At 47.7% G+C, this 25,488-nt stretch overlaps 1 protein-coding gene across 5 annotated transcripts in view; it reads left to right on the top strand.

Annotated features, from left to right (window-relative positions):
- The window catches only part of IFT46 (intraflagellar transport 46), a 109,947-nt gene that overhangs the window by 49,829 nt on the left and 34,630 nt on the right, over window positions 1-25,488 (top strand). For all 5 annotated transcript variants that reach the window (XM_069224750.1, XM_069224753.1, XM_069224749.1 and 2 more), the window contains exons 6-7: window positions 15,870-15,963; window positions 18,925-19,053. In XM_069224750.1, the coding sequence (XP_069080851.1) occupies window positions 15,870-15,963; window positions 18,925-19,053 (223 nt within the window). The remainder of the gene's footprint in view (window positions 1-15,869; window positions 15,964-18,924; window positions 19,054-25,488) is intronic.

Raw genomic sequence — 25,488 nt, 5'->3', positions numbered from 1 at the left:
CAAGCAAGTTCTTAAACTGAAGATCTGGGCCTGAGGATCTTCTAGCCACAGACTGAAATCGCCCAAAAATGTTTTTTTTTCTTTTGAGACAGTAGCAACCAATGTCTTCAACTGAAGTGTTGAAGCATCCAACAGGCATTTTGGGAGGGAAGTAGATTAGGATGAAATTCTAACTCGCAGTGGTCAATTTTTATGTTGTGTTCTGCATGGTAAATGATTGTCACTCCTTCTCCTTGTTTAGAGATGTGGTCTTTATGTAACCTTGTTGTGGGGTCTGGCTACCTTGCACTCCTTGATTCCTGTCCTTGCAATTTCTGCTCATTTTTGACCGGCCATGATTCTAATGCCGACAGTTGGATGATGAGGACCTGTGGTTGGCTCAGGGAAGATAGTTACTAATAAATCTTGGGTGGATTGACTTCCCCTTTACATAGTTTTCCTTATAATTGTGTATCCATTTGGGACAAATTCATTGATAAGCTGATAGATGTGAGGGTTGAGCGGTGCCTAGTGGCTGACGCCGGTTGGGTCGTGGGTTCGCGGAGAGCTGAGTCGAGATGTGTATTATGAAGAGAGTAGCATCAAAAGACTCAGTGATGTCATCACTGGAAACTGCATGGGTTTGTGGTTTTGCAGTGTGAGTGTTCCATTACTCCTGCACTGAATGCAGATTTGTTTCTGTGAATAGAGTCTTATGGGAGCTGTAGTTTTATACTGAAATTTGCCTATTTGGAGTAGTTTGATTGTGGGATTTGTAGCCCAGAATTACTTGCTTTAATTAGAAAACTGGAGGGGGCTCTAGAGAGCCCGGCAGCAAAATGGCCACTGCACAGCTCAGCTCTGCCGGCACACTCTAAATTCCGTCATTTATCTGCAGTGTATGAGCGGAATCAGCGCCGCTACAGATATGCCCTTCTGTCTCAAAACTCTGTGCTCATGTCAGTGTTAGTTCTGTAGTGGGCTTCCCCTCCCCCCCCAAAATTGTTGCCAAGAGACTGGCATCTCTGTGGCCTACATTGAAGCATGCCTCGTAGCTTAGGCCCGGCACAAAGTTACGAACCGCTGCGGAAAAGACGTAATGCCCCTGGCCCATCCTCACCGGTTGAGGCTCCTGGATCTGCGCCCCAAAGTGCATGGTTGGGCATCCTTGGATTGCCGTAGAGGGTTCTGTGGGGCATCCCAGAGGCAGTCTGGTGTGCTGCGGCTGGTTTTGAGGCCTGTGACCCGTGGTCGTAGCCTGTGCCTTGTGGGCCGGGCTGCCAGGCCCTGTTTGAAAGAAACCAAGGGAATACACAGGTGTGACCAGTGCAGCTCCCGGGGCCCACACACCAAGGTTGTCGCTTGGCTGAGGACAACCAACCCATTGGCCCGGGCCTGATCAATAATGCCCATCCTCCTGATTCCATGAGGCCCCCGGTGGCCTAGCAGAGGGTGCGGGCAGCTAAGGTAGGCCTATGCACCCACATGAGCCCACATCTGTGATTCCTGTTAGGGGGGATCTCCTGCACTCAATTTATATAAGAAGTGCCCCCTCCCTCACCTGGAACTGCAAAGCAGGGACAACACCACCATAATGTTCTTTTGGCAGAGAAGAAAGCCTGAAGGGAACCTGTCCCAGAGCGCTTTATGGTTCTTGCCTCTTTCTGTTTCCTGCACCCTGCAACCCTCGCTGCCCCTGTGAGGGCTGGCACGTGTTTATTCTGTTGACCCCCTCACATTACCTCCTGCCTGCTCGTGCCCCCATCATCATCCTACTGGTGCTGGGGTATGGCAGAGCCTAGAGTGAGTCAGTAGTCATCCACAAAATCTTTCATGGATACCTATACAAACGCAAGTTGAGGATCCAGACGTGTGTAACTTAACCCACGCAATATCCACCCACGAGACTTCACAGGCCTCACTGGGGACCTTGACGTCAGCATCTGCTTGTGCCCCTTTGGCCCTGGAGTGGTGGGATAAGAGTGTAGTGAGACCCAGCATGTAACCCGTCCCCCTGCCCACTCCCCTCCCTGCCGCTCCCAAACATGTGCAACGTGGGCAGGTCAGATGCATGACACTCCAAACTGATTTTCACGGGGAGGTGCCAAACAAAACACACAGACCGGGAGGAGGAGAGCATTCTCCTAGAACAGGCCCAGAGCCCCGTCACCCACACACAGGACCTTGATTTGAAGGAAATATTTGCACTCCATCGATGACAAAATTGATCGGACAAAAGAAAGGGTGGCCAAGCATGAGTGTTACCTGGACCAACTGGAATCCTGTGCTTTGGATGTTGAGAATGCGCAAACAGCTGCTGGAGAGCACTTGCTTCAGATAGATAAAGTTGTGGAGGTTATCAAGCAGAAGAATCAAGACTCAGAAGCCCGCTCTGGTGCAATAACCTCCGCATTATAGGGATACCTGAATCCACAGCCATTGACCTAATGGAAGACTGTCGCGAGGTGCCAGCGCAATCTGCATCATCTTCTAGGATGACATTGAATTTTGCCCCCCTACATTACAGCTCCTGGTCCCAAATTGGCGATCAGGTGCCAGATTTCGACAAAGAACTCTGGAAAATGGAGGCCAAAATAAGTACGTATGGAGTGTGCTAGTGATTGACATACCGCCCGTCAGTATGAAAAATTGTCTTGTGTCCAAGGGTAGCCTCTTGCGCAGGAATATAGTGGTTCTCCTGGCATAGTTTGAATATAGTGACACATGTCTTGGCCGATAAACTCAGAATATCCACTACAATGGACCACTGGCCCAGTGCACTATCTGGATATATGGCCTAGCCACCGTATGGAGGAACTCTGGCGAACCAATTATGGCCCCGCCATGACATGGCTAGAGGAGCGAATCCCAGCTTGGACTCGTTTACTGTTATCCAGGGTAGGACGGATCGCTATTGCGAAGATGATCATCTTCCCTAAATTTCTCTATCTTTTCATCAACCTCCCAATCCCACTTACCACTCTATTTTTGCAACACCTAAGCTAAAATCTGATCTTCTTACTCTGGGCAGGAAAGCACCCACAAGGTGCATGGAAGACGCTCACCTTGCCGTTCCAACAGGGGAGCCTGAACGTGCCTGATATGCCCCTATATGTGTACTGTGCATGAGCTCAGTACATCCACTGTTGGATTTATCCTACGTGCATTCAGCCTCACACAGGGCTGGAGGCAGATTGTGCTGCATCCTGGTCTTTAGCTACATCGCTATACCAAACATCTAAACCACTGAGAGCCGAAATTGACACAGTATCCTGCGTCCCTTGGGCATCGGATGGCATGCTTTGCCTCGCTTAGCTGCCCTGCCTGTACACTCCCTCTATTGCGATAGTGCGCAACCCTCAAGCTACATGGCTACTAGACGAGGGTGCTAGAGTGAGATCCCTTGCACGAGGACTTACCACCTTTTGCATACCTATACTGCAATGACAAATTTCTACCCCATTCAGTGTGAGTAAGCACCCTCTATCCACAGCACTAGGCATCCTCCTGTACCACCAGCTCCGGGCCACATGCTGTGTGCTAATGTAAAGAAATGGCTCCCTGTTGCAGTTACCCCCCACTTTTTGCCTGATACTGATGCTGACTTGACTGAGAAGTGTGCTGGGACCCTGCTAACCAGGCCCCAGCACCAGTGTTCTTTCACCTAAAATGTACCATTGATTCCACAATTGGCACACCCTGGCATCCAGATAAGTCCCTTGTAACTGGTACCTCTGGTACCAAGGGCCCTGATGCCAGGGAAGGTCTCTAAGGGCTGCAGCATGTATTATGCCACCCTAGAGACCCCTCACTCAGCACAGACACACTGCTTACAAGCCTGTGTGTGCTAGTGAGAACAAAATGAGTAAGTCGACATGGCACTCCCCTCAGGGTGCCATGCCAGCCTCTCACTGCCTATGCAGTATAGGTAAGACACCCCTCTAGCAGGCCTTACAGCCCCAAGGCAGGGTGCACTATACCATAGGTGAGGGTACCAGTGCATGAGCACTGTACCCCTACAGTGTCTAAGCAAAACCTTCGACATTGTAAGTGCAGGGTAGCCATAAGAGTATATGGTCTGGGAGTCTGTTTTACACGAACTCCACAGCACCATAATGGCTACACTGAAAACTGGGAAGTTTGGTATCAAACTTCTCAGCACAATAAATGCACACTGATGCCAGTGTACATTTTATTGTAAAATACACCACAGAGGGCACCTTGGAGGTGCCCCCTGAAACTTAACCGACTATCTGTGTAGGCTGACTGGTTCCAGCAGCCTGCCACACTAGAGACATGTTGCTGGCCCCATGGGGAGAGTGCCTTTGTCACTCTGAGGCCAGTAGCAAAGCCTGCACTGGGTGGAGATGCTAACACCTCCCCCAGGCAGGAGCTGTAACACCTGGCGGTGAGCCTCAAAGGCTCACCCCTTTGTCACAGCCCAGCAGGGCACTCCAGCTTAGTGGAGTTGCCCGCCCCCTCCGGCCACGGCCCCCACTTTTGGCGGCAAGGCTGGAGGGAACAAAGAAAGCAACAAGGAGGAGTCACTGGCCAGTCAGGACAGCCCCTAAGGTGTCCTGAGCTGAGGTGACTCTAACTTTTAGAAATCCTCCATCTTGCAGATGGAGGATTCCCCCAATAGGATTAGGGATGTGACCCCCTCCCCTTGGGAGGAGGCACAAAGAGGGTGTACTCACCCTCAGGGCTAGTAGCCATTGGCTACTAACCCCCCAGACCTAAACACGCCCTTAAATTTAGTATTTAAGGGCTACCCTGAACCCTAGAAAATCAGATTCCTGCAACTACAAGAAGAAGGACTGCCTAGCTGAAAACCCCTGCAGAGGAAGACCAGAAGACAACAACTGCCTTGGCTCCAGAAACTCACCGGCCTGTCTCCTGCCTTCCAAAGAACTCTGCTCCAGCGACGCCTTCCAAAGGGACCAGCGACCTCTGAATCCTCTGAGGACTGCCCGGCTTCGACGACGACAAGAAACTCCCGAGGACAGCGGACCTGCTCCAAAAAGACTGCAACTTTATCCAAAGGAGCAGCTTTAAAGAACCCTGCAATCTCCCCGCAAGAAGCGTGAGACTTGCAACACTGCACCCGGCGACCCCGACTCGGCTGGTGGAGAACCAACACCTCAGGGAGGACCCCCGGACTACTCTACGACTGTGAGTACCAAAACCTGTCCCCCCTGAGCCCCCACAGCGCCGCCTGCAGAGGGAATCCCGAGGCTTCCCCTGACCGCGACTCTCTGAAACCTAAGTCCCGACGCCTGGAAAAGACCCTGCACCCGCAGCCCCCAGGACCTGAAGGACCGGACTTTCACTGCAGAAGTGACCCCCAGGAGTCCCTCTCCCTTGCCCAAGTGGAGGTTTCCCCGAGGAAGCCCCCCCTTGCCTGCCTGCAGCTCTGAAGAGATCCCTTGATCTCTCATTGACTTCCATTGCGAACCCGACGCTTGTTCTAACACTGCACCCGGCCGCCCCCGCGCCGCTGAGGGTGAAATTTCTGTGTGGGCTTGTGTCCCCCCCCGGTGCCCTACAAAACCCCCCTGGTCTGCCCTCCGAAGACGCGGGTGCTTACCTGCTGGCAGACTGGAACCGGGGCACCCCCTTCTCTCCATTGAAGCCTATGCGTTTTGGGCACCACTTTGAACTCTGCACCTGACCGGCCCTGAGCTGCTGGTGTGGTAACTTTGGGGTTGCTCTGAACCCCCAACGGTGGGCTACCGTGGACCAAGAGCTGAACCCTGTAAGTGTCATACTTACCTGGTAAAACTAACAAAAACTTACCTCCCCCAGGAACTGTGAAAATTGCACTGTGTCCACTTTTAAAATAGCTATTTGTGAATAACTTGAAAAGTATACATGCAATTGAAATGATTCCAAGTTCCTAATGTACTTACCTGCAATACCTTTCAAACAAGATATTACATGTTAAATTTGAACCTGTGGTTCTTAAAATAAACTAAGAAAAGATATTTTTCTATACAAAACCTATTGGCTGGATTTGTCTCTGAGTGTGTGTACCTCATTTATTGTCTATGTGTATGTACAACAAATGCTTAACACTACTCCTTGGATAAGCCTACTGCTCGACCACACTACCACAAAATAGAGCATTAGTATTATCTCTTTTTACCACTATTTTACCTCTAAGGGGAACCCTTGGACACTGTGCATGCTACTCCTTACTTTGAAATAGCACATACAGAGCCAACTTCCTACAGCTAAATAACATGGTCCCTGCACAGCCCATCACACTCCGTACGCTAGAACACATTCTAATTCTTGCCTCACAAACTTCTTATTCACTTGTACTCCAAAATGCAAGGCAAGATGCCAGGGCATATTCCAGGGGCACATGCTGTCTGGGCGCTAGACTTGGACCCACCCCTCAGTCATGCACATTGGGACTACTACAATGGACAAACAGAAGCCCTCTCACCTAACTATGGGTTTCAACTTGTATATTTCAAATTTCTACATCAACTATGATGTATTCTGGTGCAACTACATCGTGTGCGGCTGGTGAAATAGTCATGTTGCTGGAGATGCCTGGCCCTGCAGGCCAACTTACTCCATTTGGCCTGGGAGTGCCCCTGCATTGCTGACTACTGGACTGCGGTGTACAGTGAGTTGACTGAGATAACAGGCAATATGTCCCCATAGACCAAGCCCCAAGTTGGCCTTCTGGGGTATTTTAAAGATGTCTCTCCTGATGTCCATCGACTTAGTGCCATGTTGCTGTTAGTAGCGAAACGAGATGTAGCCATACACTGGGGTCATCGGCCTGCTCCCAAAGTTGACACTTGACTGCAGGACACAGTATACCGCCAGGAGCAACTCTCCACTTATTGGGACCTTATGCCCCCGAGATCCCATCCAAAAGCCATCTGGGAACCCCTGTTAACCTTCCTAAGACACAGCCTACTCCTGGCAGGGGCTCTGCCAGAAGCAGAAGTGAACTTTACGTCTGCCAGAGCCTTGGTTGCCACAGCATAATCCCCTGACCCCCCCCCCCCCCCTCCTCCCAACGCACACCCCCCGCCCCAAATCACACACCCCCAATAAATGCCAGCAAGTGACTGGAATTCTGCAGCAGATGCAAAGGCCATACTTACTACCAATAGCTTTGTAGAGATGAGGTGACTTTTGTATCACTTTCCCTGTGCTGAGAGGTAACCAACGCCATGTCTTACCTTTGCCCTTTCCCTCTCCCTCTTCCCTCTCTGGTTTGAGGCTTTTGCCTTGTTGTTGTTATTTCTGCAAAATGTTTCTAAATACAAATTTTAAAAAATAATAATAATTAGGAAACTGCTTTCAGCATGTGAATTATGGTGATGCATATCCTGGTCGGCTGATAACTAAAGCTTTTTGAGTACATCACAAGGTGAAATTAACCTTACCTAGCTAGCGTGAAGAAACAATTTTGATTCTGTAAGGATTCAAAGATAAAGATTATGCATCCAACTTCACTTTTTTCTCCAACAGCAGCGACAAAGATAATTACAAAGACCACATTCCCCATGAAACATTGGGGAAGATAGTAGGCAAAACAATCAATCATGGTCTTCCGTTCTAATGGCATTGCACAGTCTCCTGTTCATCTCCCCGCTACTTTTTTTGTTTGACCTCAGACTTTGTTCATACTCTGATCAATTCTATTCCTTATTTTGTTTGACATCTGCATTCATTGCACACATCTTGCAGTGGTGGGTGGGAGACCACCATTAAGAGCTTTCTGAACAAAATCAATGACTGATTGACTCCTGGAGTTCTAACATCCACCAACAAGCGATAAGCAACACCATTAAGCATTTATGGAGTGCGTCACACATTTTCATACAGTCTTTAAAGTCAGGATATGAAATTACTTTAGTATTTGTTTTGGTACGCCTAGAAACAGCAAAAGTCACTCCATGTGGTGTAAACATTCTGCCAAAAATGTCTAGAACTCTGAAATGTCACACCCTTCTGTACATCACCAGACCTTCAGTGATTAAAAACGTTGTTCTTTTTCAAGAGAGAAATAAATTTAACAGTGTTCATGTCCACGCCTTTGAGGACCTAGGTTCTGGAGGAACTGAAAGTCTCGCCCCTCTCAAAAATTGAAGAGCCATACTGACCTGCTGAAATAAACAATCTAAACTTATTTACTGGCCTGTAAGCCTGTTTTTCTTTGACCATTTGATGGAAAATTCAAGATATGCACATGGTTGAACCCTGTGGGGGCAAACCCCTGTTTCACAAACGTGGTCCATTGTTGCCAAGCTGATTTATACCTTTTGATGATACCTTCTGACCATGCCAGTTTAAGGTCTAGAAAGGCCAGGGATTGCCCACCATTCCAGGTAATCATTCAAGCCATGTGTCGAAGGGACCCCTCCTCCACAAAGCAATGGCAAGATCCCTGCGGATCCCTAGTAGTGTTCTGATGGTGGAGAAGCTACATGAGTAAATCTTAAAGTTCCTTCAATACTGAAAAACAAATTTAAGAACTCCAGATTGGTGTTACCAGCATCAGGTCTGCTGTCTGCCTTCTCACCTGAGTCACCAATTGCATAATCATTGGCAGATAATGGAAATACATAACACCCTTGATGTCTTCTCTCCTGGAGTAATGCATCAGTGAGTGCCACTAACAGTGCCAGTCACAACTGAAATAGTGGGGAAGCTGATGATTCAGACTTACTGCCAACAGGTTCACAGTGAATGGCCCCCATTTTGTCATTGGCACCTGGAAGCTATCCATCCTTAAATTCCACACACTTGAGTCCTGAAAATGTCTCAACTGCAAGTCTGCTGAAACATTCTGATGACCTGGTAGACCTTCTGCTGTGTCTGCCACCTGGTCCTGAAAGCAGCTATCCCACAGGTGCCTAGCCATTTCCCTGAGCGCTTTCAACTCATCTCTGCCAGACATTTTATGTAGCTCACTACTTGGACCTTGTCTAGTCTCAACAGTAGACAACATCTCATTCATTCTTTTGTCAAGCACCTTATTGCATAGAATCCAGCGAGGATTTCTAGGCAATTCATATGTATGTTCAGTTATTCCATTGAGCACCTTCCTCCAGTAGATGACTCTTTGCATCTGATACCCCGCCTCAGTCTGCTGGCATAAGACTCAGTCATCAGAACTGGAACTGAAAATCATGCTGCTGTTCCATGCCTCAACAGATCTTCTCTCTTGCATTTTCCGACAAGACTTGTGAGTCCTTTCCTCAGATGAGATGCCTTCAACTGGTTTAAGTCCCTATAATGAAGTGATCCCAGGAAGATATCCTGGATTGATGATGCTACAACACCCACCAACTTTGTATCTATCACAGAGAAATCCTCTGTTGTGAGCTTCTTCTTAATTTCCGCAATCTTCTTGTTAGAGAGTTTCAGTTTTGCTTGGACAGAGTCTGATTAACACTAAGAAGGTCATCTTTTGACTGGTTAAGCTCCAACTTATCCCTGCTGATGATAAATGTGGGATTCTGCAACATAGTGACTGTCTACAAATGGTCCTTAGGATGCCTTTTGCACTTGTCCGTGATCCAGATTTCCACTAAGTATACTTTTAAATTGATCCCTCTGGCTTGGAGGGACTTCATTACCGGACAAAGACCTCTGCTTAGGGCCATGCTGCCAATGAAAGTCCGAATGGTAGGTACTTGTTGTAGAAAGTTGGCTCTGTATATACTATCTCAAAGTAAGAGATAGTGAGCACAGAGTCCAAGGATTCCCCTTAGAGGTAAGATAGTGGCAAAAATAGATAATTCTAATGCTCTATTTTGTGGTAGTGTGGTCGAACATAGGCTTATCAGAGGGTAGTGTTAAGCATTTGTTGTACACCCACAGGCAATAAATGAGGAACACACACTCAGACTTTACTGCAGGCCAATAGTTTTTATATAGAAAAATATATTTTCTTAATTTATTTTTAGAACCACAAGTTCAAGATTTGAAGTAAATACAAAAAATGCAAGGTACTCCACACAGGTAAATTAGGAACTTTGAATTAGAGCAATAACATATACAGTTTTTGTTAAAATGGCAAGCTATTTTAAAAGTAGACAGTGCAAAAATCAACAGTTCCTGGGGGAGGTAAGTATTGGCTAGATTGTGAGGTAAGTAAGACACTTTCAAGCCTCAGTTCCTGGGCATAGGCAGCCCACCATTGGGGGTTCAGGGCAACCCCAAAGTTACCACACCAGCAGCTCAGGGCCGGTCAGGTGCAGAGGTCAAAGAGATGCCCAAAACACAAAGGCGCCTATGGAGAACAGGGGTGCTCTGGTTCCCGTCTGCCAGCAGGTAAGTACCCGCATTCTCGGGGTCAGATCAGGGGGGTTTTGTAGAGCACTGGGGGGGGACACAGGTAGGCACACAAAACACACCCTCAGCGGCACAGGGGCGGCCGAGTGCAGTGTGCAAAGCAGGCATCGGGTTTAGTATTGGTTTCAATGGAGGGACCCGGCGGTCACTCTAGTGGTGCAGGCAGGGCACAGGGGGGCTTCTCGGGCCAGCCACCACCTGGGCTAGGCGGAGGGTCGCCTGGGGGTCACTCCTGCACTGAAGTTCGGTTCCTTCTGGTCCTTGGGGCTGCGGGTGCAGTGCTTGGTCCAGGCGTCGGGTCCCTTGTTACAGGCAGTCGCGGTCAGGGGGCCTCTGGATTCTCTCTGCAGGCGTCGCTGTGGGGGTGGAGGTGGGTCATCTCGGGCTACTCACGGGGTCACAGTCGCCGGGGAGTCCTCCCTGTGGTGTTAGTTCTCTGGTTCTCGAGCCGGGGGCGTCGGGTGCAGAGTGTGAAGTCTCACGCTTCCGGCGGGAAGAGTGAGGTCTTTGAAGTTGTAGAAAAGTTGCAAAGTTTGTTGCTGGTTGTTGAGCAGAGCCGCTGCTCACGGGAGTTTCTTGGTCCTGGGATTCAAGGCAGTCCTCTGAGGCTTCAGAGGTCGCTGGTCCCTGTTGGATGCGTCGCTGGTTGCAGGTTTTCGAGTCAGGCCGGTAGGGCTGGGGCCAAAGCAGTTGTCATCGTCCACCGTCTCTGCAGGCTTGTAGGTCAGCAGTCCTTCTTTTTAGTTCAGGTTGCAGGAATCTGATTTCCTGGGTTCTGGGGTGCCCCTAAATACTAAATTTAGGGGTGTGTTTAGGTCTGGGAGGGCAGTAGCCAATGGCTACTGTCCTGGAGGGTGGCTACATCCTCTTTGTGCCTCCTCCCGGTGAGGAGGGGGGCACATCCCTAATCCTATTGGGGGAATCCTCCGAAACTAAGATGGAGGATTTCTAAAGGCAGGGGTCACCTCAGCTCAGGGCACCTTAGGGGCTGTCCTGACTGGTGGGTGACTCCTTCTTGTTTTTCTAATTATCTCCTCCAGCCTTGCCGCCAAAAGTGGGGGCAGTGGCCGGAGGGGCGGGCATCTCCACTAGCTGGGATGCCCTGTGGTGCTGTAACAAAGGGGGTGAGCCTTTGAGGCTCACCACCAGGTGTTACAGTTCCTGCAAGGGGAGGTGTGAAGCACCTCCACCCAGTACAGGCTTTGTTCCTGCCCACAGAGTGACAAAGGCACTCTCCCCATGTGGCCAGCAACATGTCTGGTGTGTGGCAGGCTGGCAGAAACTGGTCAGCCCCACACTAGAAGTTGGATAGGTATTCAGGGGGCATCTCTAAGATGCCCTCTGGGTGCATGTTACAGTAAATTCCACACTGGCATCAGGGTGCATTTATTGTGCTGAGAAGTTTGATACCAAACTTCCCAGATTTCAGTGTAGCCATGATGGAACTGTGGAGTTCGTGTTTGACAAACTCCCAGACCATATACTCTTATGGCTACCCTGCACTTACAATGTCTAAGGCAGTGGTTCCCAACCTTTTGACTTCTGTGGACCCCCATTTTATCAGTACCGGAGCTCGGGGACCCCCATTGAATCATTATTGGAATCAGGGGGACCCCCCACTGAGTAATTACTGAAAGCTGGGGACCTAATCTATTAAAATTATTACATTTTCCAAGCAGTCACGGACCCCCTGAAGAGGCTTTGCGGACCCCCAGGAGTCCCCGGACCACAGGTTGGGAACCACTGGTCTAAGGTTTTGCTTAGACACTATAGGGGCATAGTGCTCATGCACATATGCCCTCACCTGTGGTATAGTGCACCCTGCCTTAGGGCTGTAAGGCCTGCTAGAGGGGTGACTTACCTATGCCACAGGCAGTGTGAGGTTGGCATGGCACTCTGAGGGGAGTGCCATGTCGACTTAGTCTTTTCTCCCCACCAGCACACACAAGCTGTGAGGCAGTGTGCATGTGCTGAGTGAGGGCTACCCAGGGTGGCATAAGACATGCTGCAGCCCTTAGAGACCTTCCCTGGCATCGGGGCCCTTGGTACCAGTTACAAGGGACTTATCTGAGTGCCAGGGCTGTGCCAATTGTGGAAGCAAAGGTACAGTTAGGGGAAGAATACTGGTGCTGGGGCCTGGTTAGCAGGGTCCCAGCACACTTTCAATCATAGCTTTGTATCAGCAAAGACAAAAAGTCAGGGGGTAACCATGCCAAGGAGGCATTTTCTTACACTTGTATTCAAAAATCTGGTATTTCCAGTGAAACTTGAGAAATCTCTAGTGGGGAGGAAAAATGGGGATAGGTAGGTAAGCATCCTTGAGGTCAAGGCATACAATCCAGTCCACTTGTTGAAGAATGTCTCAGAATATATGGATTCCTTCCATCATGAAATTATGGGAAACCTACCACTCTTTGAAGACCTTGAGGTTTATCACAGGGCAATGGCCTTAGTCGTCTTTTGCACTAGAAAACAATTGCTAAGGGAACCTATAGGATGTTCCACCAAAGTGACTGTCTCACCTTTCATTAATAATGCTTACACCTCCTGATCTATCGATTTCAATTCCATGCCTGAGGTGATCTCCGCTTCTCCCTTGGAGATCCCTGGAACTACAAATAGAATCCCTGTTTTATTTGGTTAAAGTACACAGGCACCGCTGGTTAGTTCCCTTTATTTGTGTGTAAACAAAGCCAACCTTCCCCTGTTCTTAGATGGGAAGAAAGGACTCTGACATACCAGTGAAGAGCCTGGCTGAGTTTGTGGTCATTCTGAAATATTCTGTGGCTCCACATCTTCTGTTGGATGTACATTATGGAAACTACTAAACTGACCCTTGTCTTGCCACTGACCTTGTCTTAACCAGAATCCCCTTTGATTGGTCTTGACAGGTGGCTTGCTATGTACTACACCACCTACGTAGCCAGGTTTCATTCCAAAGACCGCAGATGGTACATACCTTCTGGATCTAGTGTACCTGAAGATGTCCTGTCTTGCTGTTTGTCAGCCTCATTCTCCTTATGGCATCTATGCTAGGGCTCACTTCATATACTCCCTCAAAATCTCCTTGAAAATCCTCCTCATCTGTCTCCTCCTCTGTGATGGGAATAGGCTCTGAGCCTAGCATGGACATTGGAGCAATAGAACTGCAGGGCTATCCTGATTGCTCTCCACCTAGGTCAGGAGGAGCTTTGGGTGATTTGGACAATTCCGTAAAGGACTTTCGTAGCTGGTCAGAGGTATTTGACTCTGATGACTACTTTCTCTCTTTTGGCTTTAGACTTGCCTGGCGCCTCGCCCTGACACCTACAGGGTTCACCAGTTTCTTTAGGGAAAACCCTTACCTTCCTTCCACGGAGGGAATGGGGATGGCTTGACCCCATCAAAAGAAGTGGATTTGACATAGGTGTTCCCTGTCTCACCAGATGCTCCAAGTATATTGACACCGAGAATGGTGTGGTATTTAGAAGTGTTCACATCTACAATGGCCGCCTCCGCTTTTTATAATTACTGGGTTTTGGCCTTTGCTGTGCACAGAGACAGCCAGTGTAACAGTGGTGTATTCCTACCGACATGTGTCTCACCATGAGCCTGGCTCACTCTAATGTAGCTCTAATTACAGGGAGTGCAGAATTATTAGGCAAATGAGTATTTTGACCACATCATCCTCTTTATGCATGTTGTCTTACTCCAAGCTGTATAGGCTCAAAAGCCTACTACCAATTAAGCATATTAGGTGATGTGCATCTCTGTAATGAGAAGGGGTGTGGTCTAATGACATCAACACCCTATATCAGGTGTGCATAATTATTAGGCAACTTCCTTTCCTTTGGCAAAATGGGTCAAAAGAAGGACTTGACAGGCTCAGAAAAGTCAAAAATAGTGAGATATCTTGCAGAGGGATGCAGCACTCTTAAAATTGCAAAGCTTCTGAAGCGTGATCATCGAACAATCAAGCGTTTCATTCAAAATAGTCAACAGGGTCGCAAGAAGCGTGTGGAAAAACCAAGGCGCAAAATAACTGCCCATGAACTGAGAAAAGTCAAGCGTGCAGCTGCAACGATGCCACTTGCCACCAGTTTGGCCATATTTCAGAGCTGCAACATCACTGGAGTGCCCAAAAGCACAAGGTGTGCAATACTCAGAGACATGGCCAAGGTAAGAAAGGCTGAAAGACGACCACCACTGAACAAGACACACAAGCTGAAACGTCAAGACTGGGCCAAGAAATATCTCAAGACTGATTTTTCTAAGGTTTTATGGACTGATGAAATGAGAGTGAGTCTTGATGGGCCAGATGGATGGGCCCGTGGCTGGATTGGTAAAGGGCAGAGAGCTCCAGTCCGACTCAGACGCCAGCAAGGTGGAGGTGGAGTACTGGTTTGGGCTGGTATAATCAAAGATGAGCTTGTGGGGCCTTTTCGGGTTGAGGATGGAGTCAAGCTCAACTCCCAGTCCTACTGCCAGTTCCTGGAAGACACCTTCTTCAAGCAGTGGTACAGGAAGAAGTCTGCATCCTTCAAGAAAAACATGATTTTCATGCAGGACAATGCTCCATCACACGCGTCCAAGTACTCCACAGCGTGGCTGGCAAGAAAGGGTATAAAAGAAGGAAATCTAATGACATGGCCTCCTTGTTCACCTGATCTGAACCCCATTGAGAACCTGTGGTCCATCATCAAATGTGAGATTTACAAGGAGGGAAAACAGTACACCTCTCTGAACAGTGTCTGGGGGGCTGTGGTTGCTGCTGCACGCAATGTTGATGGTGAAAAGATCAAAACACTGACAGAATCCATGGATGGCAGGCTTTTGAGTGTCCTTGCAAAGAAAGGTGGCTATATTGGTCACTGATTTGTTTTTGTTTTGTTTTTGAATGTCAGAAATGTATATTTGTGAATGTTGAGATGTTATATTGGTTTCACTGGTAATAATTAATAATTGAAATGGGTATATATTTTTTTTTGTTAAGTTGCCTAATAATTATGCACAGTAATAGTCACCTGCACACACAGATATCCCCCTAACATAGCTAAAACTAAAAACAAACTAAAAACTACTTCCAAAAATATTCAGCTTTGATATGAATGAGTTTTTTGGGTTCATTGAGAGCATGGTTGTTGTTCAATAATAAAATTAATCCTCAAAAATACAACTTGCCTAATAATTCTGCACTCCCTGTAATGCTTCAACCAGCTCTGCGGGTCTTATGCCAAAAGGGACACTCCTTGCTGTGGACTTGGTAGCCTGTCTGAGGACAGAGCGATGGCCACTTATCTGCTGCTAGAATAGCAAAGAAAGAGAAAGGTAAATTACATTGTGCAATGTCCTTATAATGGATGACTGTGATTTGCCCACCGCTTTATGTGCAGTAAGGTGTGAATGATCTTTGTTCTTCCTTGGAGCTAGTAACTCTTCCAGCGCATAGCTATGTCAGTCTCTCACCCCTTCTGTTGTGCCTTCTCAGCAGCATCGCTTCTCTTGTATAACAAGCGGAGTGTCTCTAGTTTTTTGACTGTTCCATTCAACCTGATGCATTTTTGCCTTTCTGTTCACATCAGGTACACACCACAGGCTATTGACCTTGACCATAAGCTGAAGCCCTTCATTCCAGACTTTATCCCGGCTGTTGGAGACATTGATGCCTTCTTGAAGGTATGTTTGCACTTGGAGTTTTATTATCATAGTTAGAGTTGTGTTGCAGGGTTGTTGCTGCCTGTTTATGGACCCCGAGATACATTTTTCATGATACTGAAAATAATTGATTATGAAAAATCTTGTGGGCTCACACTCGCTGACACCAACCTCAGCTATTCCGATATTACAGCCTCATGCACTCTGTACTCACTGAGACCTTAATGCCTTGCACATCTACAACTTGACAAACAATATGATGGCAAACTGCTCCAAGACCAAAGTTGTCTTTGGTAACCCTATCAAAAAAACAAACTTCAGGTGGAGCCTGGGACCTCTACAAATCGAAATAGCTGATGCTTATAATTATGTGGGCGTTTTCAGAACCTCAAAAGGATGACCAAAAAAGCATTTGAGGCACACCACTGCAAAGGCTGAGTCAACAGTAAGTGCATGCAAATTGGATAACTCTCTGGAAAGCCCTTCTACTGGCACAATAAGATGCGTACTTCCTGCAACCCTGCTACCAACAATCAGATACGACCAGGAAGCCTACCCAGGGCAATTAGTTCGCATCATGGACAAACACCAGCTCAAAGCACACAAACTGGTCTTCAGTCTACCATCGTACCTTCGGATCTTCCTGATAAGGCTGGAATTCGTACTGGAGACCCAAACATGGGCTAGCATGGCGTCCTTTGTAAACTATTACTATAGGGTAAAAAAAGCGTTCCCCAACACCATGAAAGCCATCCTCCAGCACATCTTTGTCCAAGAAGGGAATCTATGTTCTCGATATCTTCATCAATCAATTGGCACCCTTCAAATTGACCAGACAGTCTTAAACAGACTACAGTTCTTGTTTGCTGCCCTTAAAGCCACTCTGAAAAAACAAAAGCATTATCGAAGGTAAGTGACGTGAACAATCTCAATAAACCAAGTTTACTGCTGTACAGCTGGATTACCTCCGACCTCAGTCGTATCTCTCCTGTGCGCTCTGTAAAGGCTGCCTTAAACAAATCACTTTTGTAGGGCTAATGGGCCTACAACTTAAGAAGTAAATGTAAATGTTTACTGTTTCAGTTGATTAAAACCAAAACAATTTTTCCAAATTACATGGTACAATTATTCTGAAGAAGAGCAGGAAAATTAAGAATGTAATGCAAAGAGATTAAATGAAGATTGAGGAGTTAAGAGTTAAAAAAAAAAAAAAAATCGTTAAAAAATGACTGTTCTGGTGGGGGATAAAAGATGTGCCGGCCGGGGATTTAATCGGTAAATCGGAGATGGTTGTCACTCACTAAAACTGTTAACTGTAGTCTTTCAACCACCTACTGTACTGTTGTCTGTCACTTTTGCTACCACACTGCAGATTGTTAAAACCACTTTTTCACACCCATTGCATTCAATCATGCAATGAGGCCACGAACCTGGTGTTTACTATCACGGAGCCAACGGAAGTGGCAAAATTTGGCAAAAACATCAGCGTAATGCAACAATACCGAGAAGTGGCAAATAATGGCAGCACTTGTACCCCTAAAGACAGTCTGCACTGGAACTGGCTAACCACCGACAAATAACGTCTCGACCTTAGAGCTCAGATCACTAAACTACCCTTTCCCGTACCTCAGAGGCCAGTCTTCTAGAACATTCCTGTTCTGCCGCCTCTGGAGTTGCATTTGTATCATCGTAGCCACTTCTTAGTAAGAGAACAAGCATCTCAAGCACCTTATAGCTTTGCTAGCAGAAGACCTCAAGCTGCTACATATGGTTCTCCAATGCCCTGTGCAGGTGTTATAGCAGCCAATCATTTTAACACAGTTGCAAGAGATGAACGCTGGAATATGATTGCAAGCATTTCAACTGTGATTTAGCACTTTAAGGTACTGTTTGCACTCAACTCAATGCTGATTTATTTATTTCCCCTAGATTAGATTTTAAACACTGCATTTAATACCTGTTCTAATGAGCCTCTTGCCAATTGTCCCCTTTATCTACTAATAAGCTTTGTTTTTTTAATTGATTTTACATACTAGTGTTTTACCAGTTTTTGGCAAGATGTTAATATTGTAAATATTTTTATTATTCACACAATAAAGGAACTAGTCATGCACTCATTCACTCTCTACTCACTGGCACCAGTATGAGTACTCCCTCTACTATAGCTTCTTGAACTATACCCCCACACTCTCTAATTATAATGCTTCCTTATGAGCTCCCCAATAGCTGGCATCAAGCTGAGCGATCCTGTACATTTTCAGTTGTCTCTCTGTTGCTTTGACACCAATCAGCTGTACCAATGCCACATCTTGTAGAGCTCCATGCTTGCTTGCACTAAGCTGAGCTCTTCCTGTAGTAATCCTTATTGGTACAGTACTCACTGCCAAGCTTACTTCTCTCTGTGTATTACAGCCTCATTCTCCCCACAGTAACTGACCCTAACCTGACCTTTTCCTAATGCTGGAGCCTCCTCAGTCCTGCTCTCACTGAACACAAACTGTCCCTCATGGCTCCAAATGCACAGACACCAACTGTGTCCTTGACAGTGCTCTAACTGCAGTCACCCCACTTTCAATAACACCACCTTAAGCTCTCCCAGTACTACAGCTTCTAAATAATGGTTTCACTGATTCAAAGCCGAGGCATCCCAAGTTCTTCTATTGTAGTGGCAGGCCCTGTGGTCACTGACAACACGGAGTGCACTCCCAGCACTCCATCTATATGGACCATGCTCTTACATTAATCTTAGTTGAGCCATCCCTGAACTATTTAAGTGCCAGTCTTTAATAAATAAATATATATATGTATATGTGTGTGTACACTATGTTAGCTATCTAGAACAGTTGTCATAGTTGCACGAGGTACAGGTATTGCTTCTTCCAGTTTTTCTCAGGAATTCTTTCATAGCTTCCCTGGTCAGGAATCCCTTTTTCACAGAATTGATCCTCATATCCTTCATTTGATGTGTTGTGTTCTCTACAGGTTCCACGCCCAGATAGCAAGCCAGACAACCTGGGTCTTCTTACTCTTGACGAGCCGTCCACCAAGCAGTCTGACCCTACAGTGCTCTCCCTCTGGCTAACCGAAAATTCCAAGCAACACAATATTGCAGTAAGTCTTGATGGGGGTGGTAGGCGGTAGGCCATTGACATTGTCCACAAACTTGTGGGGAAGAGGGTGGAAGAACACCAAGCAACACACCAGATACTGAAACAGAGCAGTGACCACTGGAATCCAAGAGACAGATTACCAAAGTCACTCCGTGTAAACTACCATAAGAAAGGGAATGTGTTGGATAGTCACGGCTGATTAGGCAGCTCATTCAGACGTTTATGATGCTAAGATTGATGATAAGGTTATCCTGTATTGTAGGGAGACCTTTCCACTGGGGATGCTAGATGGTGATATACAAAAAGGTAATGGGTGCAATAATGTGGGGCTTACTGAACTTTTTTAAAAATCACCCGTTATTGACTTTTTTATGTATTTGCTGTATTTCAAGTACAATAAACCTATTTCGTTCAATCGCATTACTTGTTTTCAGTTTTGGCATACAATGAGTAACACAAGAGACTAAAACAAACTTGCACAATAAAATGTTTGAAACAGGCCTTGTTTCAATCTGTGATGTTTCTGTCCACCGTCTAGTGTGCAAATTATTCAACGAGTCCCCTTACTGGAACACTTCTGTGTTGGTCTGAGTTATTTATACAAGTCAGGGTGTCATACATATCTTAAGGCTACAAAGAAGGTGTGGCTAGGAACTCTTGGCGCTCACTTAAATTCCCCATTCAATATTATTTGTTAATGTAAATCTGTATTGCAGTGTTCAAAGGGAAAGTTTCCACCCCACACCCTCAAGACACCCTACTGTGTTATAATACACCTGCAAGGCAGGATGTCTAGCCCTCCCCTTACGGTCCTTCTAACAACTTGTCCAACCCTACTGTCTCTTGTTGGAATCCAAGTGCACAGCACTTTTTGCCCACTGCCTGGACGGAGGCACAAGGACCCAAGCGCCCCCTGCTTGATTTAAAAAAAAAAAAAAAAAAAAAAAAAAAAAGAAGTACACTGTGGCCTACAGACTCCTGTCCCTCTGGAACGCACCAAATACTGGCTTACTGGTGGTTTGTTCGGACTGCGCTGCTGGTCACAATTGGCTGCTGTAGAAAGCTGGCCCTTTATGTGGTATATGAATATTGTGTAAAGGATCCAGGTGTTCCCCAATGACTGGATAGGGCTTGCTTTGCTATCCCAAAGTGCTCTATTAAAAAGTGGGCACAGTGCAATTTCTGAGTTCTGCAATGTTATCCTGTGGGAAGAAGAACAAGTTCTGCAGTCAGGTACTGTATGACGACTTACAGGACCAATCTCCAAGTCTTAAGGTGAGTAGTGGACAAGGGCCAGGACCACACCAACAGGTCACTCCGGTCGGCACTGGAACAGCCAGGTGCAGAGGTGTAGTACAGTGCTGGGTGCCAAATATATTTTAATGGGAATTGGTCTCTATGGAAAAAGGCTGCAGGTTCTGGCGTAGAGACCAGTCGAAGTCAACCAACAGATAGGTTACAAACGTGGGGTGCTCGGGGACGTAGGTGCTTCTTTGGGCCTTTTCTCCTCAGGTCAGGGGCGTCGGGTTCAGAGGTGTCCTTTGGTGTTAGGCTTCTATGACCGGGAACACTCATGGTTGGGGGTCATGTGGTCTGGGCCTGCCGGCATTGTCGAGGAGTCCAAGAGGGGTGAAACCACAGTGGACTCTAGTTCAGAAGAGCTCGGGGGACTTCCAAGGGTCCACTTCAACAGGCGGAGGCGACAGGTGCAATGGTTGTTTTAGGTGTATGGTTTCTCTCACCACAGAGGCTGTGGGAGAGGGGGCCTGCGGGCAGAGGTTGCAGGTGACTTTGGGGAGTCCAGGAGAAGTGAAACCATGATGGACTTGGACTCTGGGGAGCTGGGGAACCTTGTTGGCACCAGTTGTAGTAAGCTGGGATCTGCTTGTAATACTCCCCACTTTTCTGCATGGTGTTAGTATGTTTTGGACTGTAGTTCACTGGGATCCTGCTAACTAGGACCCAAGTGACTGTACTCTTTCCTCTAAATTTAGATGTTGGTATCCTTTCACACCCACAATTGGCATTCTGGTGCACACATGTAAGTCTTTAGTATATGAGACTTAGGTACCCAAGGCATTGGTGCACCAGGGGTCCCCTATCGACTACAGCATGTATTATGCCACCCATGGGAGCCCATGCAAACCGTGACTGTAGGCCTGCAATTGCAGCCTGTGTGAAAGGGTGCATGCACCCTCTCACCGCCAAACCTAATCAGTGCACTTAGACATTATAAGTCACCCCTCTGGTAAGCCTTTCAGCATGTCTCTAAGTGTGAGGGTACCCCTGCATGAGCAGGGTGCCCCTACAGACCTCAAGCCAATTCCTGGACTCTGGAAGTGCGGGTTAGCCATCTTAAGGTATGTAGTGGACACTGGTCAACACGAGCGGTCCAACTGCATAATGGCTACTCTTAACATAGGCATGTTTGGTATCAAACATGTTGGAATTATGCAACTGCACCGATTCCAGTGTTAGTTGCATGATACCATGTACTCTGGGGGTTCCCTAGGGATCCCCCAGTTCTGCCTGTGCAGCCTTACGGGGTCCAGCTGCCAGCCCATGCTGCTGCTGACCCCAGACACTGTTCTGCTCCCCTGCTGGTGAGCCAGGCTCAGGCCAGAGGAGCAGAACAAAGAATTTCCTGCAAGGGAGAGGTGTGACCACCTCTCCCTGTGTATTAGGTGTCTAAGGGCTGGGGTGGATTGGCCGCTGAGTGCCACCAGACTGCTTTGAAGGGCACATTTGGTGCCCTCCTTGCATAATCTGCCTTGGTTGGTGCACAGAGCTCTGCCAGTTGACCACTTGATTCTGATATCTTGAAAGTAAGATTTGCAGAGGCCCCTGGGAGCACCTGACTAGTTACGCCTGGTAGGTGACGTCCCTGACCCCATCTGATATGTGGGACACTGCAGAGTGACCAACCCCCTTATAGAGTAATTTGAGGGCTCCCTCCCAGGTGGGTCCTCGGATTCATCAAGCAAAACTCTACAAAGAACGCTCTGCAAGACATCTTCTGCTCCTGGCCTCTGGAACTGCTGCTGGTCTTCTCTGAAACTGAACAAGTCTGCTTCTGGTGGGAAGGCTCCCATTGCAGCATTGTTTCTCCGAGTTCTGCAAGAATTCTGCAACATTCAAGGCTGTGCATTCTCCAGGGTCATAAGGACTCTGTTTGCATCAGGAAGAATGTAGGAATCTCTCTTGGTGTGAAGGAGTCATTCCCTGCAACCGCAGGCACCTCAAGACAACATCAACCGGCTGGTGGGGTCTGCTGTCCAGGGACATCTGAAGACCTGCAACACAGGTGGTGAGTCTGTGGCCTCCTCTGGGTCCTGCCTGGTTTCTATCCAAGTTGGGAGACTGTGGGCCTCTGCTCTTGCCACTGGACTGGCACCCCTGTGCACTGCGACTATTGCACTTGCCAAGACTTGTGGCCTCTTTCTCCGGGAGATCTTCGTGCTACAAGAAGTCCCAGCCCCCAGCACTCTGCAGCGTGAAGATCAGCCCTTGTCCTGCAGCTCCTGCGACATGAGACTTTGGTCTTGTTGTGCTGATAAGGCCTCCTTCTGACTCCATGTGTCCAGTGCCTGTGGGTCACTCGTGGGGGGGCTCCATCGACTTCTGTTGGCCTTTCTGTGTGCGGACGGCCAGCTCTGACACCCCGTCCTGGGTAGAGTCTCCTTGACCTTGCTGGTCCCCAAAACTTTGCAAATCATTCTGCAGTTCCTGTTTGCACTTGCCAGTGCTTGTTGGTGACCTTTCTGGTCACTGACCCGGCTGCAATCCAGCAACCGTCGAGGGATAGTTCGTAGGCGAGTCCTGGGATCTTCTGCAACCTCTGGACCCTGTAGCTTGACTTCTTCCACCGACTTGCAGGAACTTCATCTTCAGGAGCGTGGGCATTTCCACCTGTACCACCTGAGCACCTTGAAGGGTGATGGCCGCTGTCCCCTTCCTTTGCAGGTCCTCCACATACGGAATCCGTCCCTAGGTTCTACTGCCCTGGTCTACGGGTAGTGGCAGCAGCTGGACAATCCGAGGCATCCACAGTCTTCAGAGAAAGTCCCTTTTCCCCTCTTCATCCGTGTCCCAGGTGTAGGTACTCCTGTCCTCTGGGTTTCCTGGGACAGGGGCATTCTCCAGCCATCCTCTTGCCTGCTGGTTTCCTCTGGGTCTTCTGGGAAGGGTCCTGAATTCCACTAACTCCAACCAACACCAACCAACTCCAACCAACACTAAGTGTTAGTTACCCATCCAGTTGTCCCATAGACTATCTTACTTCTGGTTGCTGGGGACATTTACTGTACTTACTTCCAGTGTTTCTAACTGCCTCCAGCCCCTATCTAACAATCACATTCTACTTTTTTAATATATGGTTTGGCCCTCCCTAGTTCCCTGTATATTTCTATGCTATTTCTGATGGTTATTTTATGTGTATATTGTATGTAGTATCTCCAAAGGGTGATATACCAATGTCACTTTAGTAGTAGTGCTGTAATAAAATATCTTTTTTTTGTTTGCAACACTTGTGTGGTTCTTTGTTGTGAGTAAGCTATTGTCTGACTACTGTGATATTGCAAGTGCTTTACATAACTCCTGGATAATCTTCAGCTGCTCGTTTCAGCTATCCCTGGAGAGCTTCTGCTATCTGGACACCTAGGGCCACATGTAGGTAGCTTTTTGCACCTCGCAAACAGCGAATTTGGCTGTTTGCGACGTGCAAAAAGCACATCGCGATCCACAAACCCCGTTTTGCAATTCGGTAACCTGGTTACCGAATCGCAAAACGGGTTTATGACTCGCAATTAGGCAGAGGTGTTCCCTTCCTAATTCCGACTTGCAGTGCAATATATGATTGTTTTGTGACCGCGAACGCGGTCACAAAACAATCGCAGTTAGCACCCATTTCAAATGTCACTGAAAACATTTTTTCAGAGCAGGCAGTGCTCCTACTGACCACTGCCTGCTCTGAAAAAATGAAACGAAAAAGTTAAATTTTTTGTTTTTGTAATGCATCTCGTTTTCCTTTAAGGAAAACGGGCTGCATTACAAAAAAAAAACCTGCTTTATTGAAAAGTAGTCACAGACATGGTGGTCTGCTGGTCGCAGCAGGCCACCATCCCTGTGAGGGCCGCCATTCGCAAGGGGGTCGCAAATTGCGACCCACCTCATGAATATTCATGAGGTGGGCATTTGCAAACCCCTTGGGAATCGCTAACAGTGTAATGGACACTGTTGTGCATAAGGTTTTGCAAGTCGCAAAACCAAACGTACGTACATGTGCCCCTAGTCACTATCACTAAGGGTTGCCTGGACTCCGAGGAAGGAGCCACACCATAGGTGTACACCATAAACTGAGCCAGCCTCCTACACCGGTACTCCACTTCACCTCGGGTTGGAGATGGCTGGTGCAGTAGTGACTTCAGGTGTTAGGTCTTGGCGGTTCCCGAGGCTTCAGAATCCCTTCTTTGGAGGTTTTTGGATAACAGGTCCGCTGTCCATGGGAGGACTTGAGTGTTTATTGAAGACAGGAGGTCCTCCCGGATTTTTGGAGTCACAGCTGCAGGATGAGTAGTCTTTGGTGCAGAATTCGACAAGGGATGCAGACAGACTGGCGCGGTTGGCACCAGGGCATCTGCTTTTTTTCCCCTCTTCTGTTGTTATGGCTCTTTGGTATCCTTGGTCTTCTTAGGTCGTCAGGGTCTGCTTCACTGGAACCAAGGGCTCCTCTAAATTCTCAATTTATGGGCCTTAGGGGTGTATAGAGGAGTAGCCAAAGGGCTACTGACCGTTGGGGTCACTATGCCCCCTAAATGACCTCTTCCTGTGGGAAGTGGGTATAACCCTGCCTCAGAATTCTGAGGTATGTCATCACCAAGAGGGATACTTCTGAAAAATTGTGTCCACCCCGCAGTAGCCCAACTTAGGGGTGGTACTAGCCTGGGGGTGGCATGCTTACCTGACTAACTAATTTTCCCACCTGTCTAGGTACCAGATGGGCTCTAGGCAGGGAGAGTGGCTTCCCCTGTTGTGAGGGGAACCAAATTTACATTTCAAAGGCAGCAACCCTTTGAGGCTTGCTGTCTTAGGAAGGCTAATCAGCATGTCATCTTGCGTGAGGGTGTGTTGTACCCTCTTCTCAGACAGGCTTTTGTTCTGGACCTCCTGAGAGCTGAAGGCTCTCACCATAGGGGGTCCAGAACGGTGTCTCGGGTGGCAGGTTGGCAGAAACTGGTCAGCGAGTACAGCAGAGGCTAGTAGGGGTTCAGGGGCACCTCTAAAGTGCTCTCTGGGTGCATGTATTGATGAATATTGATGATAGCAAACATCCCTATCTTCAGTGAAGCCATCACTTAGCTGATAACTAGTATTGACCAGTGTCCAGCGCATGCAGGTAAAATGGCTTCCCTGGTCTCTTACTATGCCTGATCATTGA

This window comes from Pleurodeles waltl, chromosome 3_1, assembly GCF_031143425.1.
Source record: "Pleurodeles waltl isolate 20211129_DDA chromosome 3_1, aPleWal1.hap1.20221129, whole genome shotgun sequence".
NCBI classification, from domain to species: domain Eukaryota; kingdom Metazoa; phylum Chordata; class Amphibia; order Caudata; family Salamandridae; genus Pleurodeles; species Pleurodeles waltl.
The sequence above is the reverse complement of the archived record's forward strand: the minus strand, read 5'-3'. Positions and strand labels throughout refer to the sequence as shown.